Source organism: Trifolium pratense, linkage group LG2, assembly GCF_020283565.1.
Source record: "Trifolium pratense cultivar HEN17-A07 linkage group LG2, ARS_RC_1.1, whole genome shotgun sequence".
NCBI classification, from domain to species: domain Eukaryota; kingdom Viridiplantae; phylum Streptophyta; class Magnoliopsida; order Fabales; family Fabaceae; genus Trifolium; species Trifolium pratense.
The window spans coordinates 14,104,337-14,124,954 of NC_060060.1; the positions used below are offsets into that span (position 1 = coordinate 14,104,337).

At 34.7% G+C, this 20,618-nt stretch overlaps 2 protein-coding genes, 2 non-coding genes and 2 pseudogenes across 4 annotated transcripts; 3 read left to right on the plus strand and 3 right to left on the minus strand.

The window, feature by feature from the left end:
- Positions 1-364: 364 nt before the first annotated feature.
- On the minus strand, positions 365-4,690 carry LOC123908472 (protein RKD5). Its single transcript, XM_045959122.1, has 5 exons — positions 4,485-4,690; positions 4,044-4,299; positions 2,271-2,560; positions 1,712-1,926; positions 365-914 (listed from the first exon to the last, which is right to left on the minus strand). Exons 1-5 carry the CDS (start codon positions 4,534-4,536, stop codon positions 702-704), a joined length of 1,026 nt encoding a protein of 341 aa, XP_045815078.1. The 5' UTR covers positions 4,537-4,690; the 3' UTR covers positions 365-701.
- Positions 4,691-6,074: 1,384 nt separating this feature from the next.
- On the plus strand, positions 6,075-9,204 carry LOC123906903 (annotated as a pseudogene).
- Positions 9,205-10,522: 1,318 nt separating this feature from the next.
- LOC123912070 lies at positions 10,523-10,745 on the plus strand. The gene has a single exon (XR_006810934.1). It is a non-coding gene; the product is annotated as a small nucleolar RNA U3 (small nucleolar RNA).
- Positions 10,746-11,209: 464 nt separating this feature from the next.
- On the minus strand, positions 11,210-11,394 carry LOC123911915 (annotated as a pseudogene).
- A 2,142-nt stretch (positions 11,395-13,536) lies between these two features.
- On the plus strand, positions 13,537-13,761 carry LOC123912071. Its single transcript, XR_006810936.1, has one exon. It is a non-coding gene; the product is annotated as a small nucleolar RNA U3 (small nucleolar RNA).
- Positions 13,762-14,829: 1,068 nt separating this feature from the next.
- LOC123906905 (rab escort protein 1) lies at positions 14,830-20,530 on the minus strand. The gene is made up of 9 exons (XM_045956922.1): positions 19,766-20,530; positions 19,155-19,277; positions 18,971-19,070; positions 18,732-18,770; positions 18,365-18,611; positions 18,202-18,277; positions 15,938-16,103; positions 15,717-15,797; positions 14,830-15,392 (listed from the first exon to the last, which is right to left on the minus strand). The coding sequence occupies exons 1-9, from the start codon at positions 20,467-20,469 to the stop codon at positions 15,285-15,287; spliced, it is 1,644 nt and encodes a 547-aa protein (XP_045812878.1). The 5' UTR covers positions 20,470-20,530; the 3' UTR covers positions 14,830-15,284.
- Positions 20,531-20,618: the final 88 nt, after the last annotated feature.

Sequence of the window (20,618 nt, forward strand, 5' to 3'; positions counted from 1 at the left end):
GCGTGAAAAAATTACTTGTTCCCTATATGACATGCCACATTGCCACCCCTTTATGTGCACTTTGACACTTCATCAAGCATCTTTGTAGGATACAAACATAAGCTGAACAAAATTCAAAGCCAAGGAAAAAGTACGTACTTAACCAAAAATTTAACATAGTACATGGTGAGCAATTTTAATTTTCATGACTGAAAAGTGAAAATCCAACACCACCTTAGTTCCTTGTGTTCCAAAAACACCTGAATTTCTAATCAGAAGTTATTCTAGTTGAATTAACTTCTAATCATCTCTGAGTCGGATAAATAACTTCATCAAACACTAATTATATGTAAGCATATATATAAACTATTTCTACAACCGAATACGAAATAAACAAAAAAAAATGTATAAACTCTTTATAAGTTGTTTCTATAAACTATTCCTCGGAGTTGAAGAAAATAGATCAAAAATAACTTATGATAATTCATAAGCTCTTCCAAACACTTAGAAAAGTGTTTATGTCATAACTCGTCACTTAAGCCAAAATAAACTCTAAAGATACTATAGGTTGACTATAGACATTGCAAACCACATACAAGTCCAAAGCAAAAATTATAAAAGGTCAATGACCAATTAGAAGAGTTGTACATGTTTTGATTCTGATCTACAACTTGCAAAATGTGGTTTTGTTTCTCTCTATGTTTGATGACTCTAAAAAGGTGCTAATTGCTTGCTACTGTTGAATTCTGTTTTTCCATAACTCTAGATCTGTGCCTTCTCTTGAAAACTTCTTGTCTGAATCTCTTGGTCTCACTTCGTATGTCCATGAACGGCATTTTCTCTATGTTTTCCTTTTCACATTCCAACATCTTTTGCCTCCTTAGCACTGCCATTGCTGCAGCTTTATCCTCCATGTCCTGATGTTTCGCCTCTTCCTGCAGGTATGTTTTCGTTTGTGGAATGAGTTCACTTTAATATAGAAGCATAAAAGCAAAGATTTTATTGGCCAAATGCATAGATTTTATTGGCCAAATACTATAGGCTTTAGTGCATGTTTGGATTCATTTTGAGACGGGCTGAATCACAGTAAACCACTTTGATTTTGTCAGAAGTTACTCTTTGTAGCTTCAACAAAATCACGGTGCCGCTGTGATTTTATCAAACTTGCCGCGCATCCAAACACACACTAACAGAACAGACAACAAAAGTACAGAAAAGACAGGAAGCCTCGGATACTCAATTTATCAACTAGACTAGATATAAAATGTTTAAACATATCATTTGGCAACGTATTTATCGCACTACAACTTGTTTGTATCCATAATTCCATTTTTATAAACTAAGTGCATAAAGTGAAGATTGAGTTGCTGGAATAAAACATTCAAAAGTGGGAGCAACACGGTATACAAGGTTGGAGTAAATAATATCAATCCTATAAAACTCAAGCATGTATAATTTTTGTGTTCCTGCCGCAACTCTTTGTAGCTTCAACAAAATCACGGTGCCGCTGTGATTTTATCAAACTTGCCGCGCATCCAAACACACACTAACAGAACAGACAACAAAAGTACAGAAAAGACAGGAAGCCTCGGATACTATTTTTCATGTTTATATTTCAACCAAATACTATAATGCAGGATAGAAGTTTTCTTGAAAACAGTAATGTATATATTGCTCGACAGAGATTGGTAAAGTCGTCATAATAAACAAAAAAAGGCTAAGTATGAAGAACCTGAAGATCATGAATGAGACTGTCAAGTGATTTGATCTTCCTGTGAGGCCAGCGGGGAATACCGAATTCTCTGCACTTTTTTTTTAGAACAGTAAGGCCAACATTTAGACTCTTTGACGCTTCTACAATTGGCATATCAAAGTACTTGACCAAATCTGGTAAAGTTATTTTTGCAACAATGTCACTGGCTGCCCTCTTTTTCTTTCCTACCGAACCTGCAAACACTCAATGTATCAACTAGACTAGATATAAAATGTTTAAACATATCATTTGGCAACATATTTATCGCACTACAACTTGTTTGTATGCATAATTCCATTTTTATAAACTAAGTGCATAAAGTGAAGATTGAGTTGCTGAAATAAAACATTCAAAAGTGGGAGCAACACGGTATACAAGGTTGGAGTAAATAATATCAATCCTATAAAACTCAAGCATGTATAATTTTTGTTTTCCTGCCGCAACTCATTCTTATCAGAATACATTTCATCTATTAAAAAGGAATTATATGCTAAAGAGGATTTTTCAGTTAGGTAACTAAGATCATTTGATTCTGAACCTGATGAACTTTCAAAATCTGTCTCGTCACCCAGTAACTCAGACTTGTTATCCAATAACCCAGACTTGTCGTCCAGTAACTCAGACTCATCATCTTCATATGGAAGGCAATTGAGATCCTGATTAAGCACAGGAAAGAGTTTTTTTGGTGGCTGAAAATTGTTGTTGTTTCCTTTCGATTCTTCCGCTGTAGAGCTCTCTGGTGTATCTTTGGGTTCCTCCTTCGGGACCAACTTGTATATCATGTGGAGATCATTGAGCAAGTTTGGAATAGCCTGAAGCTTTGGATTTCTGAAAATTAAAGAATAATAAGACAGGTAGTGAGATATATGACAATGCTACCACTCACTAAGCTTAGATGATTTCTGAGCACAAACAATAAATATAGAAAACATGTATTCAAGTCCGAAGCCTTAACTTTGTTTTATTTGTCATGTTACGATTTAAATATGAACTAAGAAAGTTACAAAGGGATCAATTTTCTAGATCTAATATTAGCCTCTTAAATTAGCAACAACCCTATCAACACATGTGAAACTTATTGATACCTTCTCTGCGGAAAAAAAAAATGTATTTGGAAAAATTTGTGATGATCAAATTATTGCAAATTCAAAGCACAAGAGTGAGTTCCTCTATTCTCATTTCAGAGCTTTCCAATTTTGCCCTCCAGAGGTCGCCTCAATCCTCGGTATGGAAAGCTCTGAAATGCGAATAGAGGAACTCTCTCTTGTGCTTTGAATTTCCAATAATTTGATCATCACAGATTTTTCCAAAAGCATTTTTTTTCCGCAAAGAAGGTATCAATAAGTTTCACATGCGTTGATGGGGTTGTTGCTAATTTATGAGAATAATATTAGATCTAGAAAATTGATCCCTGCTGTCAACATTTGCAGCAGCCGCAATCACAACTGTAGGCTGAAAATCGACCAACTTGTATTTCAAATTGTATTTTAAATTGAGTTTGATGAAATTGAAATACAAGTCATCTGATCTTCATCCTATGCCAAACATCCACAGTCTGCAATGACTGCAGCTTTTCGTAACTGTAGCGAATCCAGTTTCAAAACTCAGTTATTAATGGCCACATACATAAAGAAATCAGTTACTAAAGCCTAAACCCTAAACTCTAACAAACAGAACTGTTACTTATATCTGAATTTAAATGTTCTATGTTTATGAAAAGAAACTGTTCAATGTAGAGTGATTCACCGTTACTTGTGTAGGGACTTCATTTTTAATTCTCACAAGAGATGTCACCTGTCTTATTCTCTCAAGGAAAAACAGAAAATCTACTTCTGTTACAAATCATAACCTAAATTTGCACACAGTACAGTATTTGGGACTGCTCTACATGTGCTATTTTAGAAAATAATTGATTAAAGCCGGCAAACCTAGCTAGGGCATAAGACATAACACGTGTTTGGATAAACAGCTTAATTAAACACTTATAACATAACTATTTATCACGTAACTTATAAGTGCTTATATACAAGATATTTCTATTGCAAAAGATAAAATACAGTCAGACGGTTCTGATAGTAAGCTATAAGTTATTTTCATAAGCTATCCTAGTGAACTATGGAACTACGTTGAAAACAGCTTATGTAAATTTCATAAGCCGTTTCCAGGAGCTCTCACAGACAATATCACAAATACCTACTCTCTCATTAGATAAGTTCAAATAAGTCAATCCAAACAGACCCTAAATACACAACAATAAAATAAAATTAACCAATTCCAATTCAATAGAAAGAAACCAAGTACATAAACATACCTTGTAACCAACAAAAGGGTTGGAATGTGAGAAAATGGAGGAGTATTATAAGCATGAAAAGCAAAAATACAAAGCCACACTCCATTAGTATACCCTTCAAAAATTTCTTTAGAAACAAAAGATTTCAACAAGCTAAGAATTGGAGTAGCTTGCATTTCAACATAAGAACCATTCTTAGAAAACACAAACTCTCTTTCAACTTCTCTTTCTTCTCCATCACATTCACCACGGTACACATGCACGCTTCTCATCAACTCTATAAATTTTTCAATTACACCCCAAAAACCAAAAACAACACAAAATCAAAAATTGTTAATAACCCACCAAAAAAAATCAAATTTTTTTGCAATTAAAAATGAAAAAATTAACATTTGAATTAAAAGTTTGAAAAAAAATTGAAAAAGTGAAAATGGGTAATGAATGGTGGGGTTAGGAAGTTACCTGGTTGAATGGTGTTGTTGAAGAGAAGAAGGGTAGTGAGCGAGGAATCCATGAAATGGAGAAGAAGAAGAAAGCATGAATGTGATGATGAAATTGGATGAAAAAAGGGAAAAAAGAAGAAGCAAAAAACGAGCTTTTAAGTGTAAGTTTGCATGATCTTCCGCTTTTTTCGTTTCTTTTCGGATCAGTTATTGTACTTTAGTCCTTTTCCTTCTTTCACTTGCTTACTTCACCTTTTTTTGCAAATTTATTTTCTTTCAAAAATTATTTTTTGTGTGTATTGGTATCTATGTTTATCTTTTATCATAAATTTGAAGTGAAATATATTAAATTGGAATTGACCGAAAAAAAGTAACAATGTTTGTTGAAAAGTTTTTCATTAAATATTTGAATTCGAATTCTTTCGAACAATTTTTCTTAAGAAGAGCTCAGGTAAAGTGTTTGAATTGAATCACTTGTTGGTTTAATGGTGTTGACAAGATTGTCTAACTTTGTCGATGTTGTTATAGTTTAATAGTTTGAATGGAAGAATATTTTATGTGAAGTTTTGAGTTCACACCCTGATCATCACAATTTATTTTCATATACATTTTATTTGAGTATGTATTGATCACTAAGGCAATAACAAACAAGGAAAGGAAACAAATTGTCTAACTTTGTGTTATTTACATTTCTTCGTTGTGTCTCTTCATTCTAAACATTTTTCACTAATTTGGATCACTTCCTGTAGTTTGTGTTCAGCCCTTTGTTATTTTCTTAATTCAATGGTTGTTGATTCACAAAGGAAAAAAAAATGATTCATATCCATTTTATTACAATTTGACCTAAATGGATCGTATTTTTTTGAGCTAAATGGATTGTAAATTTTTTTTAATAGTCTAGCAGCTATAAATTTCACTCATAAGTTGAATAAGTAGGGTGTCCGGGTTCGAATCCCGACCCATACATATAAAATGTGATGTCTCAATCGACTGAGCTAAGCTCACGAGTAATGTAAATCGACATCGTACGAAAAATTTAATTAAAATTTACTTTAACCATTTACATTAAATTAAAATTACTTAGTAGTAGTAGGAGTACTACATTGCATTTAATAAGTTGGTTTGCATTGGACTATAAAATGTTGACCGTCAGTTTAAAGTCAGGAGTACCATTCTTCAAAGCCAATAAATTCGTTTTCAAAAACCAAAATTCACACCATGTTCCACAATAAAATATTCATTTCACCATTTTACATAAATAAATGGAATATAACATGTACCGTTATATTTGTAAATTATTATTGAATTTAATTTATATGTATAGTTAATGTAAACTTATTTTACACATTTGGCCAATAATATAACAACGCACAACGTATATTGTGTTTAAAAATACTCCTCTGTCTCAAAATATAAATAAAAATTGGTCAACAAAAGTCGATGTATTTGGTCCAAATCTTTAACCAAATATATCAAGTTTTTTTGACCCACTTTTACTTATATTTTGGGACGAAGGGAGTATATGATATGTCACATTCATTAAATAATGTACAACACATTATTTGATGAATGTGTAAAAAAACTTTACACGTACATCGCATACAAATTAAACTCATTAGAAGAGATGAGCAGTGTCTTATTATTGGAATGATTGGGCGTGCACTTTCCGAAGCAAGCAAATTGCACACTGAGCTTGAACCATTTTTGTTGTCACTAGCAAAGAAATCAAAACCCATAACACTAAAACAATGCAATCAAATCCATGCAAAACTAATAATCACCCAATGCATTTCACAAACTCATTTAGCCAACACCCTTTTGAGTTTCTACTCAAAATCTTCAAACTTTCACCATGCCCACCAACTGTTCGACAAAATGCCTCACAGAAATATTGTCACTTGGACGACGTTAATTTCATCGCATCTCAAATATGGGTCGGTACCAAAAGCCTTCGAGATGTTCAATTACATGTGTGCATTGGATGAGAGACCTAATGAGTATACTTTCTCTGTTTTGCTTCGAGCTTGTTCGAGTCGTGAGTTTTGGAATGTGGGTTTGCAGATTCATGGCTTGGTTGTTCGGTGTGGCCTTGAAAGAGACAGATTTTCCTGGAGCTCTCTTGTGTATATGTACTTTAAAGGTGGCAATAACATAAGGGATGCGTGGCGTGTTTTTGATGAATTGTTGGAGAGGGATGCTGTTGCTTGGAATGTTATGATTTCTGGGTTTGCTTAAGTTGGTGACTTTTGCATGGTGCAAAGGTTGTTTTCTGAAATGTCGGAAGTACAAGGGTTGAAGCCAGATAATAGTACCTTTGTTAGTTTACTCAAGTGTTGTTCTTTGTTGCAAGAGTTAAAGCAAATTCATGGGCTTTTGTACAAGTTTGGTGCTGAAGTTGATGTTGTAGTTGAGAGTGCTATGGTTGACTTGTATGCTAAATGTGGGGATGTGAGTTCTTGCACGAAGATTTTTGATTCCATGGAGGAGAAGGATAATTTTGTTTGGAGTTCAATGATTTCAGGCTATACCATGAATAATAGAGGAGAGGAAGCTGTGCATTTTTTCAAGGATATGTGTAGAGAAAGGATGAAACTTGATCAGCATGTGTTATCTAGTACTTTGAAAGCTTGTGTTGAAATAGAGGACTTGAACACTAGTGTTCAAGTGCATGGCCTAATGATAAAAAACGGGCATCAGAATGATTGTTTTATAGCCAGTGTGTTGTTGACTCTCTATGCCCATTTTGGTGAACTAGGGGACGTGGAAAAGTTGTTTGGAAGGATTGAAGAAAAAGATATTGTAGCATGGAACTCTATGATCTTGGCTCGAGCTCGGCCAGATCAGGGATCTATTCGTTCTATGCAACTATTGCAAGAGCTTCGCCGAACAACCTTTTTGCAAATTGGGGGTGCCACTCTGGTTGCTGTTTTGAAGTCTTGTGAGAATGAATCGGATTTACCTGCAGGTAGACAAATCCATTCACTTATAGTGAAATCAAGTGTGTGTCGTCATACTTTGGTTGGAAATGCATTAGTGCACATGTACTCTGAGTGTAGACAAATTTGAATTAGTGATGCATTTAAAGCTTATGTTGACATTGTATGGAAAGATGATAGTTCATGGAGTTCTATTATTGGAACTTACAAGCAAAACGGAATGGAATTCGAAGCTTTAGAGTTATGTAAAGACATGTTGGCTGAAGGAATCAATTTTACAAGTTATAGTCTTCCACTCTGTGTTTCAGCTTGCTCTCAACTTTCAGCTATATGTGAGGGTAAACAACTCCATGTTTTTGCTATCAATTCTGGTTACAACCGCGATGTCTATGTTGGGAGTTCCATTATAGATATGTACGCTAAATGTGGGAACATGAAGGAGTCGGAGAAAGTTTTCGGCGAACAATTAGAGCCAAATGAAGTAATTTTTAATGCCATGATCTGTGGATATGCACATCATGGAAAAGCACGAGAAGCCATAGAAGTATTCAGTAAGTTAGAGAAGAATGGTGTGGCACCCAATCATGTAACTTTCTTAGCTTTGATGTCAGCTTGTAGCCATGCAGGGTGTGTAGAAGAAACTTTGCATTTGTGTAAATTGATGATTTCGTGTCTGGTTGATGCGTATGGTCGGGCGGGAAGGTTGGAGGAAGCTTACCAGATAGTGCAAAAAGATGGAAGTGAATCTGCATGGAGATCATTACTTGGCGCTTGTAGAAATCATAATAACACAAAAATTGGAGAAAAATCTGCAATGAAGATTATAGAATTAAATCCTAGTGATCATGCTCCATATATTCTTCTTTCAAACATCTACATTGGAGAGGGAAAATGGGAAGACGCTCTTAAATGTAGGGAGAAAATGGCTAAGATTTATGTGAAGAAAGATCTAGGAAGTAGTTTGTTGATTTGAGGATCATTGGGACTCAATAAGGGGTCTGCTTGTGTGTGCTTTATTTTGGAAGGCATTAAAACAAAGTTTCTGATGCTTTGTCATTTGTTTATACACTTTGGCAGATGACTCTGATCACAAATTCTCAACATTCTTGTCCTACAACATGCTGAGTGACTCATAAAAGATTCAATGGAATACAATAAATAACTATTAACTGTCCTCTTGCTGTGTATTGGACTGATTAACCAACCAGTGCCTTGGTGCATGTTTGGATTCATATTGAGTTTGGCGAAATAGCGGTGGCTCACACCAGCAATTCAAACATATCCTTATTTATTTGTTGCATGAAGGAGCACAATCTGAGACGTTTATAAGTATGGTGATGTCAGAAGATGTTACCATTTTGGGAGATGTCACTCATCACTGTGGGACTATGAATTTGGACTACAGGTGTAACATTAAATAAATTCAATGATCGACATTTGAGGAGTGTATGTTGCTACTTAACTGTAGTGGGAAAGAAAACTCTTTGCATAAAAGGGTCTATAGGATGCTGGTCTACTTGCTGAGATATATTATATGCTGCTGAAATCTCTTTTGAAGAGGGAAACACATGTTCTCTATTAATTTTGTTTCACTCTTGGTTGGTTCAAAATAACTAGGTCTTAGATTCATAATTAGTTTTTGTGTGAAGCATTATTTTGGTATACGAAATTGTAAAGATTGGATAAACTAATTCTTATTAAGTAACATTCATCAAAACTAATGAAAGACTTGCATGTTGCCTTGAATTCTCACCTGTATACATCAAGAGATTCAAGACAAAACATAATTTATTTTTTTAATTGTGGTGCTAAATTTGAAAATTTGACTAATTGAATAATGTTCTTTAACTTAAGGGCCTAAATCTTCATTTCACATTTTAGTCAACCACTGCAAAATTATTTAAGGAAAATGCCTCTCTCTGAAGAGAGTCTATAAATATTGAAAGTATCTAGAACAGCAAAATGTAAATATCATTCTAGGGGGCTAAAAAACCAGTGTATTTTCAAGAACAAAAATGTAAATCCCTGTTGAGATAACACAAGAGGCATTGTCCTTTGTTCCAGAGCTAGGAGCAGGAACCAAAGAATTAAAAATCCAGAACCCACATAATCCCCAAGATATCAGACTGAATAGAACCTCGGTTGAAAATAGCATTGTTGTTGATGCTGGATGTGTTGCAAGTGGTACAACAGATTGGGGGTTGGCCTGTTAGATGGCGCCGCGGCAGTGAAAATGTCAGCATGCCAATTTGACGCCATTGAACCCAAGCCTGTGGTTGCCGAAGCATTGGGGAGTCAGATGAGTTTGCATTGCAACTAGCTCTGAATAATGATACACAGAAGGTGTCTATAGCAACTGTTGCGGCTGCTGTTGTCAGCTGTCTTAACTTAAATGTTGTATTTCTGCCATTAATGATTGAACCTATTTTCTTAGTTTGCAAGATGTTGATGTCTCGGACTATGATTTGTTTTTGTTTGTCATGTTTGGAGAAGCTTGAATGTTGTATCTCATAATCTAGCATGAAAAAAATCTGCAGATATTCAAATATACATAATCTAGTATCATATTCATATGAAAGAAGAATATGATACTCCAGTAAAAAGAAGTAATATGATACAAATTACTCAGATATACACCTTATATGTGTAGAAAATTGAGAAACTGCATATTTTCAATCTAACACATATTATCAGTTAATGAAACTTGGTGTAAATAGTATCCAATTATCCATCCAAAAAGTGTTATTTAAATAGCATGCAACTTTTAATGAAAATATCCATATGAAAACTTGAAATGGTTAAAGAAATGAATTAGCTTCTGCTAACTACCACCAAATATAAAGGCACATAACAAACATATTTACAATGTCAACTATAAAATCTTACTACCAACCATGAAAAGTTCAAAGTGGACCCCAGTTTCTTGAAATGGTAGAAGACACCAGAGCTGCTTTGTTTTGCTACAGAATCCGGAAAGATTACAAAACTTAGAAGCATTTTCGATATAAATCCCAAAACGAGTTACACAACAACTTATAACAAAAACATGATATTAGTCCCACATTGGTTAAGCGCATCAAAACATAAATGTTTATATATCTAAACCTGAACACAAAAGAGCACGACCTTACTTGAACAGGATCTGTTCTATAGGATCGTACTACTGTGTTCTTGATTTCTAAGGAGACAGGAACATACGTCTGGTGGATGAATTATGACTGTGTGATTAGAGCGTGATTAATGGTGAGGATGATCTCTAAGTTATAGGCATCATCTTTGACTGTAGAGGATCGTTCTCGGCCAGTTCTACTGACCGGGATGGTCACACGGTTGTCTGACAGACTCAAAAACCTTTTTTTTTATGATAAACTCAAAAACATCAACTACAACTTTGCAAATAATTTTATGACAAAAACACCCGAACAAAACAGAACACGGGAGATTCTTCTACCAAAAAAAACATAACATGGAAGATTCTCATTGTTTGTGCTTTATGATGTTCAAGACAACAAGCTTTAAAGGCAGTGTCTAGCTATTGATTAACATTAAAAATTAGTCATTCAGACATACCGTGAAAAGTTAACAGAAAAATGATGAAGACATACATACCTTCTCACTCAGTTGAGTCTAAAAGGTCGTTATAGTTTAGATTTCCATCTAGTGTAGGAGTCAATCTGATTATCTGATTCTGAATCACTGATAACTTCAAATTTATTCTGAAATAGAGAAAAAATTATATTCAGTATCAAGAAAAGGATGTCCATATCATTGTACATATGATGACACTTGAACTATGAAACACTTATTTCGGGGATGTGCCAGGCCCGTACTATAGGGAAAGGTATCGGAGACACGTGCGACTTTATGTCCAACTTACTATCAAGAAGCCTCTCGTACAAAAACAAATTTAACATCATGTGAACCGTAGGTTCATGTATCAAACATTAAACTGATAAGAACATATACTACGCTTGAAGTTACTGTTCTTGAAATGGTAGCACTAACACCACGACATCTGCTTTGTTATTTTACAAAATCTGGAAAGATTATGAGACTAAAGAAGCAATTTAATTTACATAAATAAACCCAAAAGCGAGATTTACAAAACAACTTACAACAGAAATATAATGTTAGTCCTACATCGGTGAAGCACAGAAAAATTTAAGCATTTATATAACAATAGTTTACAGCACCGTGTCGACCTTACTAGAAGCACACCGTAGTTAATTTTGTATAAGAATAGCATTCATGGATGCTTTTAGTAACTTCTTTCCTTCATCGGCATCATTGCACAAAGTGGAAACTTATAAACCAAAGCTGAGAAAGTTCAGGCAAGGGAAATATAAGTGTTACTATTGCTAGGAATTGAATATGAATATAGTAAGGTAAAATGGTAGAATTCTAAATGCCAAAGGTAGAGGATATTCTACTATCTTGAAATCTAAAACCAATATACATAGCATAATGATAAGAAAAATAAGTCTGATAATTCACAGCTAAAGCCAACCAAATATCTGGATGACAGCCAATACAAGTTATAATTCAACCTCCCTATGTTTTGTGTGCTGCCAACCAAATACAAGATACTGTTTTAATGTGACTCAACAGGCCTAAGACACCAAACTGCGGAAGGATGAGTCGAGGATTAGCTGATGACTATATAAATCCTGACCTGAAGCTAATCTAACACCTTCTTTTCTTCCAATAATTAGCTAATCTAACACCTTTATACAACCCAGTATGGCAGTATCCCGTAACATTCATTTATAAAATGACATATATCAGATTGCTTTGCACTTAGTGGATATTCAACCTCATATCTTCTCACAAAATACTATTATAAAACCCATATCAAAGAATTATTTCTGTACCTTATCCATAAGCAGGGAAATAGCCAGCATCGGAATGAGCTAAACGATCTATTCAATCTTTTGTCGTAAGTAAATCTTTACAAACCTCACCATTTTCTTGATCAAAATATACCATGGCTATAACATACAAAAGAATCCTGTTGAACACAACATGGCTTTGCCAGAGTGTGATTAACGGCAAAGATGATTTCCATGTTGTAAGAATCGTCTTCGGCAGTAGATGATCGTTCTCAGACAGTTCTGCTGATTGGGATGGTTGCACGGTTGTCTGACAAACTCAAAAACCATTTTTTGATCAATTTTAAAAACCATTTTTGATCAATTTTTTTGCGACAAATCTGAAACAGCTAGTACAACACTTGAAATATTTTATGACAAAAAAGACACCTGAAAAGGAAACATGGAACCTTCTTGTTCGTTGTGCTGTACGGTGTTCATGTGGTTTGTAAAATTTGGAATGGACTGGAAACAATAAGTGGAGCTAAGTTGGCTTCCCTCTCCCAATGATAACTTCCTCGTTTTCCTTCTTCAGAAGCATAAGAGTAGAATAGAGAATCATGCACCACATCAAAATCATAATGCATTATGCCTTCCGGTGGAAGGAGGAAACGGCATAAGATATAAATAACCGGCAATCAGAGAACCAAATTCACAAAAGTTTAAGATGTAATCAAAATCTACCATGGCTATACAGGAATCCTGTCGAAGACAAAGAGGCTTAACCTTAGTGCTATGCATACACTATAAACAATTAGGCTTAACATATTTCATTCAGAAATGCCGATGAAAGATGAAAACGAGACTAAGCACTGCCGAACAACTCAAGAATTCAAACATTTTATTCAATCATCAGATTTCACTTAGAGTATAAAAAACAACTGCTTCAGTGGGAGGGAGAAAACTAATAGACTTTACACACTATTCAGTCACAGCCTAAAATTTCAGATAACAAATCATTATCATCCATAAATCAATTCAACAATGGTTTATCAAATGCATTAGCTTCTGCTAACCATCACTAATTATAAAAGCACTTGTAAAACTATTTGATAATGTAGATATTAGCCAGAGCTGTTTTGTTTTTTAGTAACAAAATTTAGAAAGATTACTAGATTAAGACTAAAGAAGCATATTTTTTTTACATAAATAAAACCAAAAGCGAGAGTTACAAAACAACTTACAACAGAAACATGATGTTAGTCCCACATCGTTAAAGCCCATAAAAATTTAAGCATTTATATATACATAGATAACAACAATAAGCACGACCTTACTTGAACAGGATTTGTTCTATAGGATCGTACTACTGTGTCCTTGATTTCTGAGGAGATAGGAACAAACGTCTGGTGGATGAATCATGACCGGGTGATCAGAGCGTGATTAACGGCTATGATGATCTGCATCTTGTGCTCATCATCCGCAGCTGTAGATGATCGTTCTCAGCCAGTGTAAAACTGGCTGGGGTGGTCACAAGGTGTTCTGACAGACTTACAAAATCCTTTTTTGGTTTTTTTTTTGCATCAAACCCAAAACAAATTTTCGATTTTTCTATAACTTTGAATATTTTTTTATGACAAAAGACACCCATAAATAGAAAAGGAAAAAAGTTGAAGTAGGATTGTTTACCTTGTTTTTTTGCTTTATAAAGAGGAGAAGGAAGCTTCTGTTTTTATGCTATGTGGTGTTCAATGTGGTTTGCTCGGTTTCCTTCTTCATCTACTCATCACAATGCAGTACAATTTTCAGTGGAAAAACGAAACGTTTAAGTGCTTTTGCTTCTTTTTTTTCATTCTTACTTTGGTTTGTGGAGTTGCCACGTAACTATGTTCAAGGGTGATAATGGACTGCAACATTGTGTGATTGTGACACGTTTTCGATCATTATAAGTAGAATTCTTAGTGTGATGGGCATACACTCTTTTATATTTGTAGGATTTTGGATTGTGTTAAAAAGATATTGAATTTACCAACATACTGTACTTGATAATAACAGAAGAGATAAGAATCTCATAATGTGGCAAAAAAAAATGTTTTTTCGAACAAGGGCAAAAAACAATGTTTGAATCCTTCTAACTAGAAGAAGAGGTGTACAAATAGTGTCAATATCTCAAATAAGATTACATCTAATTGAACAACCTATTCATTACAGCAATAAATAAACATTTCAGTTACATTGGGCAAAAGGTGTCAAGCAGCGAACTTGGATTATTCAAATGTCAATATATCATCTCGAGTAGTTGCCGAGATTTGAGTTTGTTCAATTTACTAACCATCTATTTGTTATTCGTTTATGAAAGAGATACACACAAGCAGAAGAATAATAAAATCTACTTATAAAAGTGAGTACCACTAATATTCATTTGCGTCTATTTTTCTCTTAAATTGACAACAAATGTAGGATAAAAAATGGAGCAAACTTAACATTGTACATTTGTACTTTACATAGATTATATTAATGGATATTATTTGCTTTTGCATCAATCTTATACTTATCGATGTTATCATCTAATTTTGACCGTTGTACAGAAATTGATACGACTAAAAGTACATTTTATCCGTTTGTGGCATAACAAAAAGTACATTTGATTCAGTCTATTAAGACAATAAAATTTTTCCCCAAGTGTGTTTGTACTTTGTACAACCTACAATGTTTCAGGTCTTCAGTTTGGATACTGTTGCAACGTATTCAAACAAGTCATAACAGCATACAGACTATTGTGCAACTAAATCGTTTTCAAATACAAACTAAACTACAGATCATGGAGTAGCGATTCGTTCAACAAACGCTCCTAAGTGCATATACAGACCTCAATCATTATCAGTATGATTCACAAGAAATTTCATAATTAACAACTGCTTTGAACCTGCCTCAACAATTTTTCTGGGATCGTAATCATTCACCTCAACAATTTATATCTTCAATTTGCCTGGGCATGTGCATATAATATACAACTTCATTTTTCCAAGATCTTGAGAGTAGGAGTTCTCACTTGAAATGCGCAAAGCAATTTTATCATGATCCGTTCTCCATAATTATCCCATTTTCATCATCATCTGTAGTATCTTCAGGGGATGTCGTCTTTGGGAAGAATTCTTCATTGGGGTACATTTGACCAAATAGCTGCAAGAATAACACCACCAAACTAGCAGCATTAGCAACATTGCTAATTATTGGTAATTATCAATTACTGATCATAACTTGTTTTTAGTCTTTGCATGGTCATTGTGTCAAAGTAAATGATTGAGTGCATATATATTTCCCGAATTTTCATGAGCAAACATTGCAAGCAACGTATCCAGCTACTTGATTTCTTTTGTTTCATATACATGAGTATCAAGATACTCAAGACAACAAGCTTAAAAGAGAGAGTGCCTAGCTAGTGATTACAGTAACAATTAGTCATACATACAGTGAAAAGTCAACAGAAGAATGATAAAGACATACCTTCTCAGTTGCGTCTAAAAGGTCATTGTAGTTTAGATTTCCGTCTGGTGTAGGAGTGGAACTGATAGCTTCAAATTTACTCTGAAATAGAAATGAATGACAATATCAATGCTACACATATCTGAATCGAATCTTTCCTGACAATTCTTAAAACACTGCCTAATAAAAATAAACAACATAGAATAAAGAAATATGTGAACAAGTCAGGAGTAGAAGCACACCATAGTTAACTTTTGAATATAAAATGCACTCCAAAGCACAATAGGTTTTCTATCTTCACTGTCACTTTGAACACCAGGCAGTGTAAGAAGAGCATTCATTGATGCTTTTAGTAACTTCTTTCCTTCATCGGCATCATTGCACAAAGTGGAAAAATATAAAACAAAGCTGAAAAAGAAAAGGTAAATATGGTCAGTTTAAGTTCAAAAGTTCACTCAGCAAGGGAAATATAAGTGTTATTACTAGGAATCGAATATAAATATAGTAAGCTAAACAAGGAGATTTATAAATTCCAATTGTGGAGAAAACTGTTACTATCTTGAAGTCTACAACATTAATGCAAAGCATGATGATAAGAAAAGTCTGGGAATTCACAATTAAAGCCAGAACAAACAAACAAACAAAAAACTGAATGAGAGCTAAATACTTTTAAATGTTAGTTCTCGAGAGTACATTGACGACCAGATCAATTTGGTTCACTCTCATTGGCCTATTGGGTTCACTGCAAACTTGCAACGATGACTCGATGAGTTTGTTCATATTTTCTAGTTCATGTTTTCATTTCTGCTAGAAGCTATGGGTTTGAGACTTAATACCACATCATTCATCTCCTTTTCAAATAGGTTCACATCGAGGTGTTAGCTGAGTTTGGTTGTGTTTTTCAATCCATGACTTCATTTATGCTAGGGGCTACGAGTTGAGACTAAATACAGCATTTTATACTACAAAGCATTATCAATTTATCATTCAGCTGTTTCAATTTGGGGTTTTCAGAAAACATCTTACCAACCTGACCTCAGTTACAAAAGTCTTACGCCTCTCAGTTAGCAGCCTCCCTCCCATGACTACAATCATACAAAGAATAGGCACAATTTAGAAACACCCTCTAAAGATGTAAAGCTCCCCACTGATTTCTTGGGACTTTCTATGCGAAATACATTTTCCTCTATCAAATGTTAGATACCCTTTTGATAAAATAAAAACACAGTTTAAAAACGGGGATTTGGAGATTCACTCATAGGCTGAAGTTAACTAATCTCAGTTTTTCTAATATGTAGAATTTAATTCAATGGTAACTGTTAAGCCCTCCCTTCCACCTTTGTTAGGCTTTGGTTATTGAAATTTGGAGTTTGCTTCAGGATAATTGGAATGTTTTAATTCTTAAGATAGGCCATGTGATCATTTAGCAAATTTAAGGCATGAATTTAAAGTAAGGACTACAGTATTTATTTATTTAATGTGCAGTACGGGACTTCGGATTAATCCTTTATCCCTTTTTCCTTAAGTTGATCTCTTATATTCCAAAACGTTAACACCATTGACCTTTTTAAAAATTGTCATTGCATTCTGTTAAAAGACACATGTCGGTTAAGACTGTTTATGTGTTTGAAAACCCAGAACCAACTCAAAAACCCCAGAAAAACCAGAACCAACAACCATGATGAAAAATGGGAAGAAGCCATGGATGCAAGTTATTCTCAAATGTGACAGTTTCCTAAACTAAGAACTAATTGCATCAGACAGATCATTTTGTAGTGTTTCTGAGGTTGAAAAAGCATAGGGAGTCCTCGTGTTAGTTCCAATTTTGGTTATGAATTTAACTTTTGCCTTTGTGTTTCCTCATTCTTCTACCTTAACCACATATTTGTATCTCAATCCATTAATTAATCACTATCCCTAACTAAATCATATTTTCCTATATCACATTTAGAAAACCCTAATTGAAAAAAATTTCCAGTTTACCCTTTGAAGAGGAACCAGTTATGGGTATTGAAAATGATCATTTTTGGGTTTTTAAGATTGAACCATTTATGTGTTGAAGGGAATTATTCATGGCTTTTGAAGAGGAATAATTTATCCGTGGTGTTGAAGAGGGCAAGTTTTGGGTTTCGAAGAAGAACCAGTTTTGTTGTTAGGACCAAATTCTTTTCTGATCTGGATTTTTAAGAAGAACGCTGTTCTGGGTTGATGGTGACGATGAGAATGGACATTGTTCTGACTTTTATGTTAACAGAGAGTAACAGAATCAGAAGGAATGAGGGAGGGGGGGTGGGAGGCAACGGTGACAGCGTTTTATAACATAAAGGACCAACTTAGGGGAAAAAAGATAGAGGACTGATCCGAAACTTAAAACTAAGGGACCACGGGAACAAATTTTCCTATCATATATATTATGCAAAATAATATTTTGAGGCACTGCAATACAACAGGATAAAAACACTAAAATATAGGAGCATTTCAATTTTTATTTAGTAAAATAACTTACGTGCCCACAGGACAAACAGCGAGATTTGCTCCTATCTGAAGAGCTCTGACTGATGTAACCTGGTCAGGATATAGAGCTAGAAGGAAAGGAGAAAAAAGTTAATTTCTTTCTCATGTTTAATATGCCTTTGCTTAACAAAATACAAAGATTAAATCTATCTTACATCTAGGAGAATACACCACAGAGCAATTTGATACATCTGGCTTTATGGAATTCCTTGTGATGCATATTCCCCTAGCCACCATTCCTTTAATATCTCTCTGACTCAATATCTGGAAACTTTCACTGGAAGAATCATTAGGAGACGAAGATGGTGTTGATGGAATCGTGAAGGATGGGTCCAGGATTAGCTGATGACTGTATAAATCCTGACCTGAAGCTAATCTAACACCTTTATACGACCCAGTCACCTGCATCATTCGTTTAAAAATGAACAGGATGAAATTGTTTTGCGCTTCGGGATATTTTCAACCTCATTGGTTCTCACAGAATACTATTATAAAACTCACATCAAATAATTATTTATGTACCTTATCCGTAAGCAGAAAAATAACCGGCATTCGGAGAACCTGAGTGACAGCAGTTTAAGATTAAGCATGCATGCAGGAAAACAACAACCAAAAATAGTTTTTTAAAAAATATGTAAGCAAGGAATTAATTCATATCATTGGCCAACAAAATATCAGGAAATGACCAACATTGATGTGAAAAGAACAGTAACAAATTAGTTTAAGGGTTTATAATGTCTCATAAATCCTTTAAAACTTACATAAATGCAACCTTTGACAGCAGCACGACGACAAAAGGCTTGTGGTAGTTCTCCTTCACCATAAATAGGATAAAGCAAAGCCCCCGGTGCATTGGGAAACCTGAAAGAACAACATGAATAAATATCAATCGGGATCCCTTGAATAAAAATTCAAGGCGAGTGTTACACATGTATAAGAACTCACCTTCCAACAGATGAGCTGTATTGAGCTAAACGGTCTATTCCATCTTTTGTTTTAAGTAAGTCTTTACAAACCTCGCCATTTTCTTGATCAAAATCTACCATGGCTATAGCATACAAAAGAATCCTGTTGAAGACAAAGAGGCTCTGCCTTAGTGTATTAACTTAAGTCAACAGATTATGCATGCACTATAAATAGTTAAACTTAACACACTTCATTCAAAAATACCAATGAAAGATGGTTATCAATTTAGCCTCTTATTTTGTCATTTCTAAAATTACGAGGAAACCAGCAATTTAAGCCACAACACAAATTTCAATATCTCCCCCTGTTTTTGTCCTGGCAATTGTTAAAATACCAAATGACTTGTGCTACAAGTAACATTATCACCAGGGAAACATTATCAATCATATATCAAGTCGACAACGGAATATGAAGTTATGCAATCATCCCAAGACTCATAAATTAGCATAAACATAAACACAAACAGTTATATATACACCTTATTCTATAATAATCAGATAGAACACGGCATGTTCTATGCGTAAATTAAACAGAGGCATGTAAAATATAAAATAAATCAATTCTCACTAGGAAATAGAAATGGTAAATACGATTTTATCTTCGGCGGCAACCCGATTTTCTCCAAAAAACTAACAAAAGAACTCTCCAAATCTTCCTCTGAAATCTTCTCATCCTCATTACCACCCAAATGTTGCTGAACAAGTTTGAAAAACTTCATCAATTGATTTTTCTCCTTAAGAGAAAGATTCTTGTCTCTAAAAATCGCTCCACGAGAATCTGGCACATTCATCAAACCCTCATTCGCATTATAGACGAAACTGGCATCGATGCCTTTGAATTCCAAGTACTGTGCAGCACCTGATTTCAACAACAGATCAATTGTTTTGTCTGCGCTGAATAATGCTCTAGGTCCTCCCAAATCGAGATTGAATTTTCTCGAATTTTCACGAAGGAACGTTGAATCCTCAACGGAATCACACGAAATGAACTCCGCATCGGAGAATAGAGGTTTTTGAATGAGGTTTACGAAGGTGTAATCGGAATCGGTTGTTGATGGTTTTTCGGCGGTGATGGATTTGGGAGAGGAATTCAAGTAAGAGGTGAAATCTTCGAGGGAGAGAGAAGCGAAATGGCTTCCGTAGAAGGAGTTAGGGTCAAGGTGGAGGATGGTTTTACCAACGGCCGATGCGGCAGCGGCGATGATAGATTCCGAAAGGCCGGTTCCGACAATGATGAGATCGAAGTTGACTGGATCAATTGGAGGATACGATGATAATTCTTCGGCTGCGGTCATGGCGAACACGGCGGCGGGTGAAGGTTAATCGCCGTCCGTGCCGTGAAAGAAATCAAGGGTTGCAGACTGTATTGGAAGGAAACGACCTTGTAGTTGTCGTTTCACTTGCATTTATTATTATATTTTATTTTATTTTTTCTATTCCTTGT

Excerpts from the sequence above, each read along its gene's own strand:
- LOC123908472 (XM_045959122.1), bottom strand. The coding sequence starts at position 4,536 with ATGGATTCCTCGCTCACTACCCTTCTTCTCTTCAACAACACCATTCAA. Across the intron at positions 4,300-4,484 it reads CAACAACACCATTCAACCAG|AGTTGATGAGAAGCGTGCAT; the intron begins GTAACTTCCTAA and ends AAAAATTTATAG. Across the intron at positions 915-1,711 it reads GTCTCATTCATGATCTTCAG|GAAGAGGCGAAACATCAGGA; the intron begins GTTCTTCATACT and ends ACATACCTGCAG.
- LOC123906905 (XM_045956922.1), bottom strand. The coding sequence starts at position 20,469 with ATGACCGCAGCCGAAGAATTATCATCGTATCCTCCAATTGATCCAGTC. Across the intron at positions 19,278-19,765 it reads TTGCCGCCGAAGATAAAATC|GATTCTTTTGTATGCTATAG; the intron begins GTATTTACCATT and ends TGTCTTCAACAG. Across the intron at positions 15,393-15,716 it reads TTTTAGACGCAACTGAGAAG|CTATTTGGTCAAATGTACCC; the intron begins GTATGTCTTTAT and ends TTATTCTTGCAG.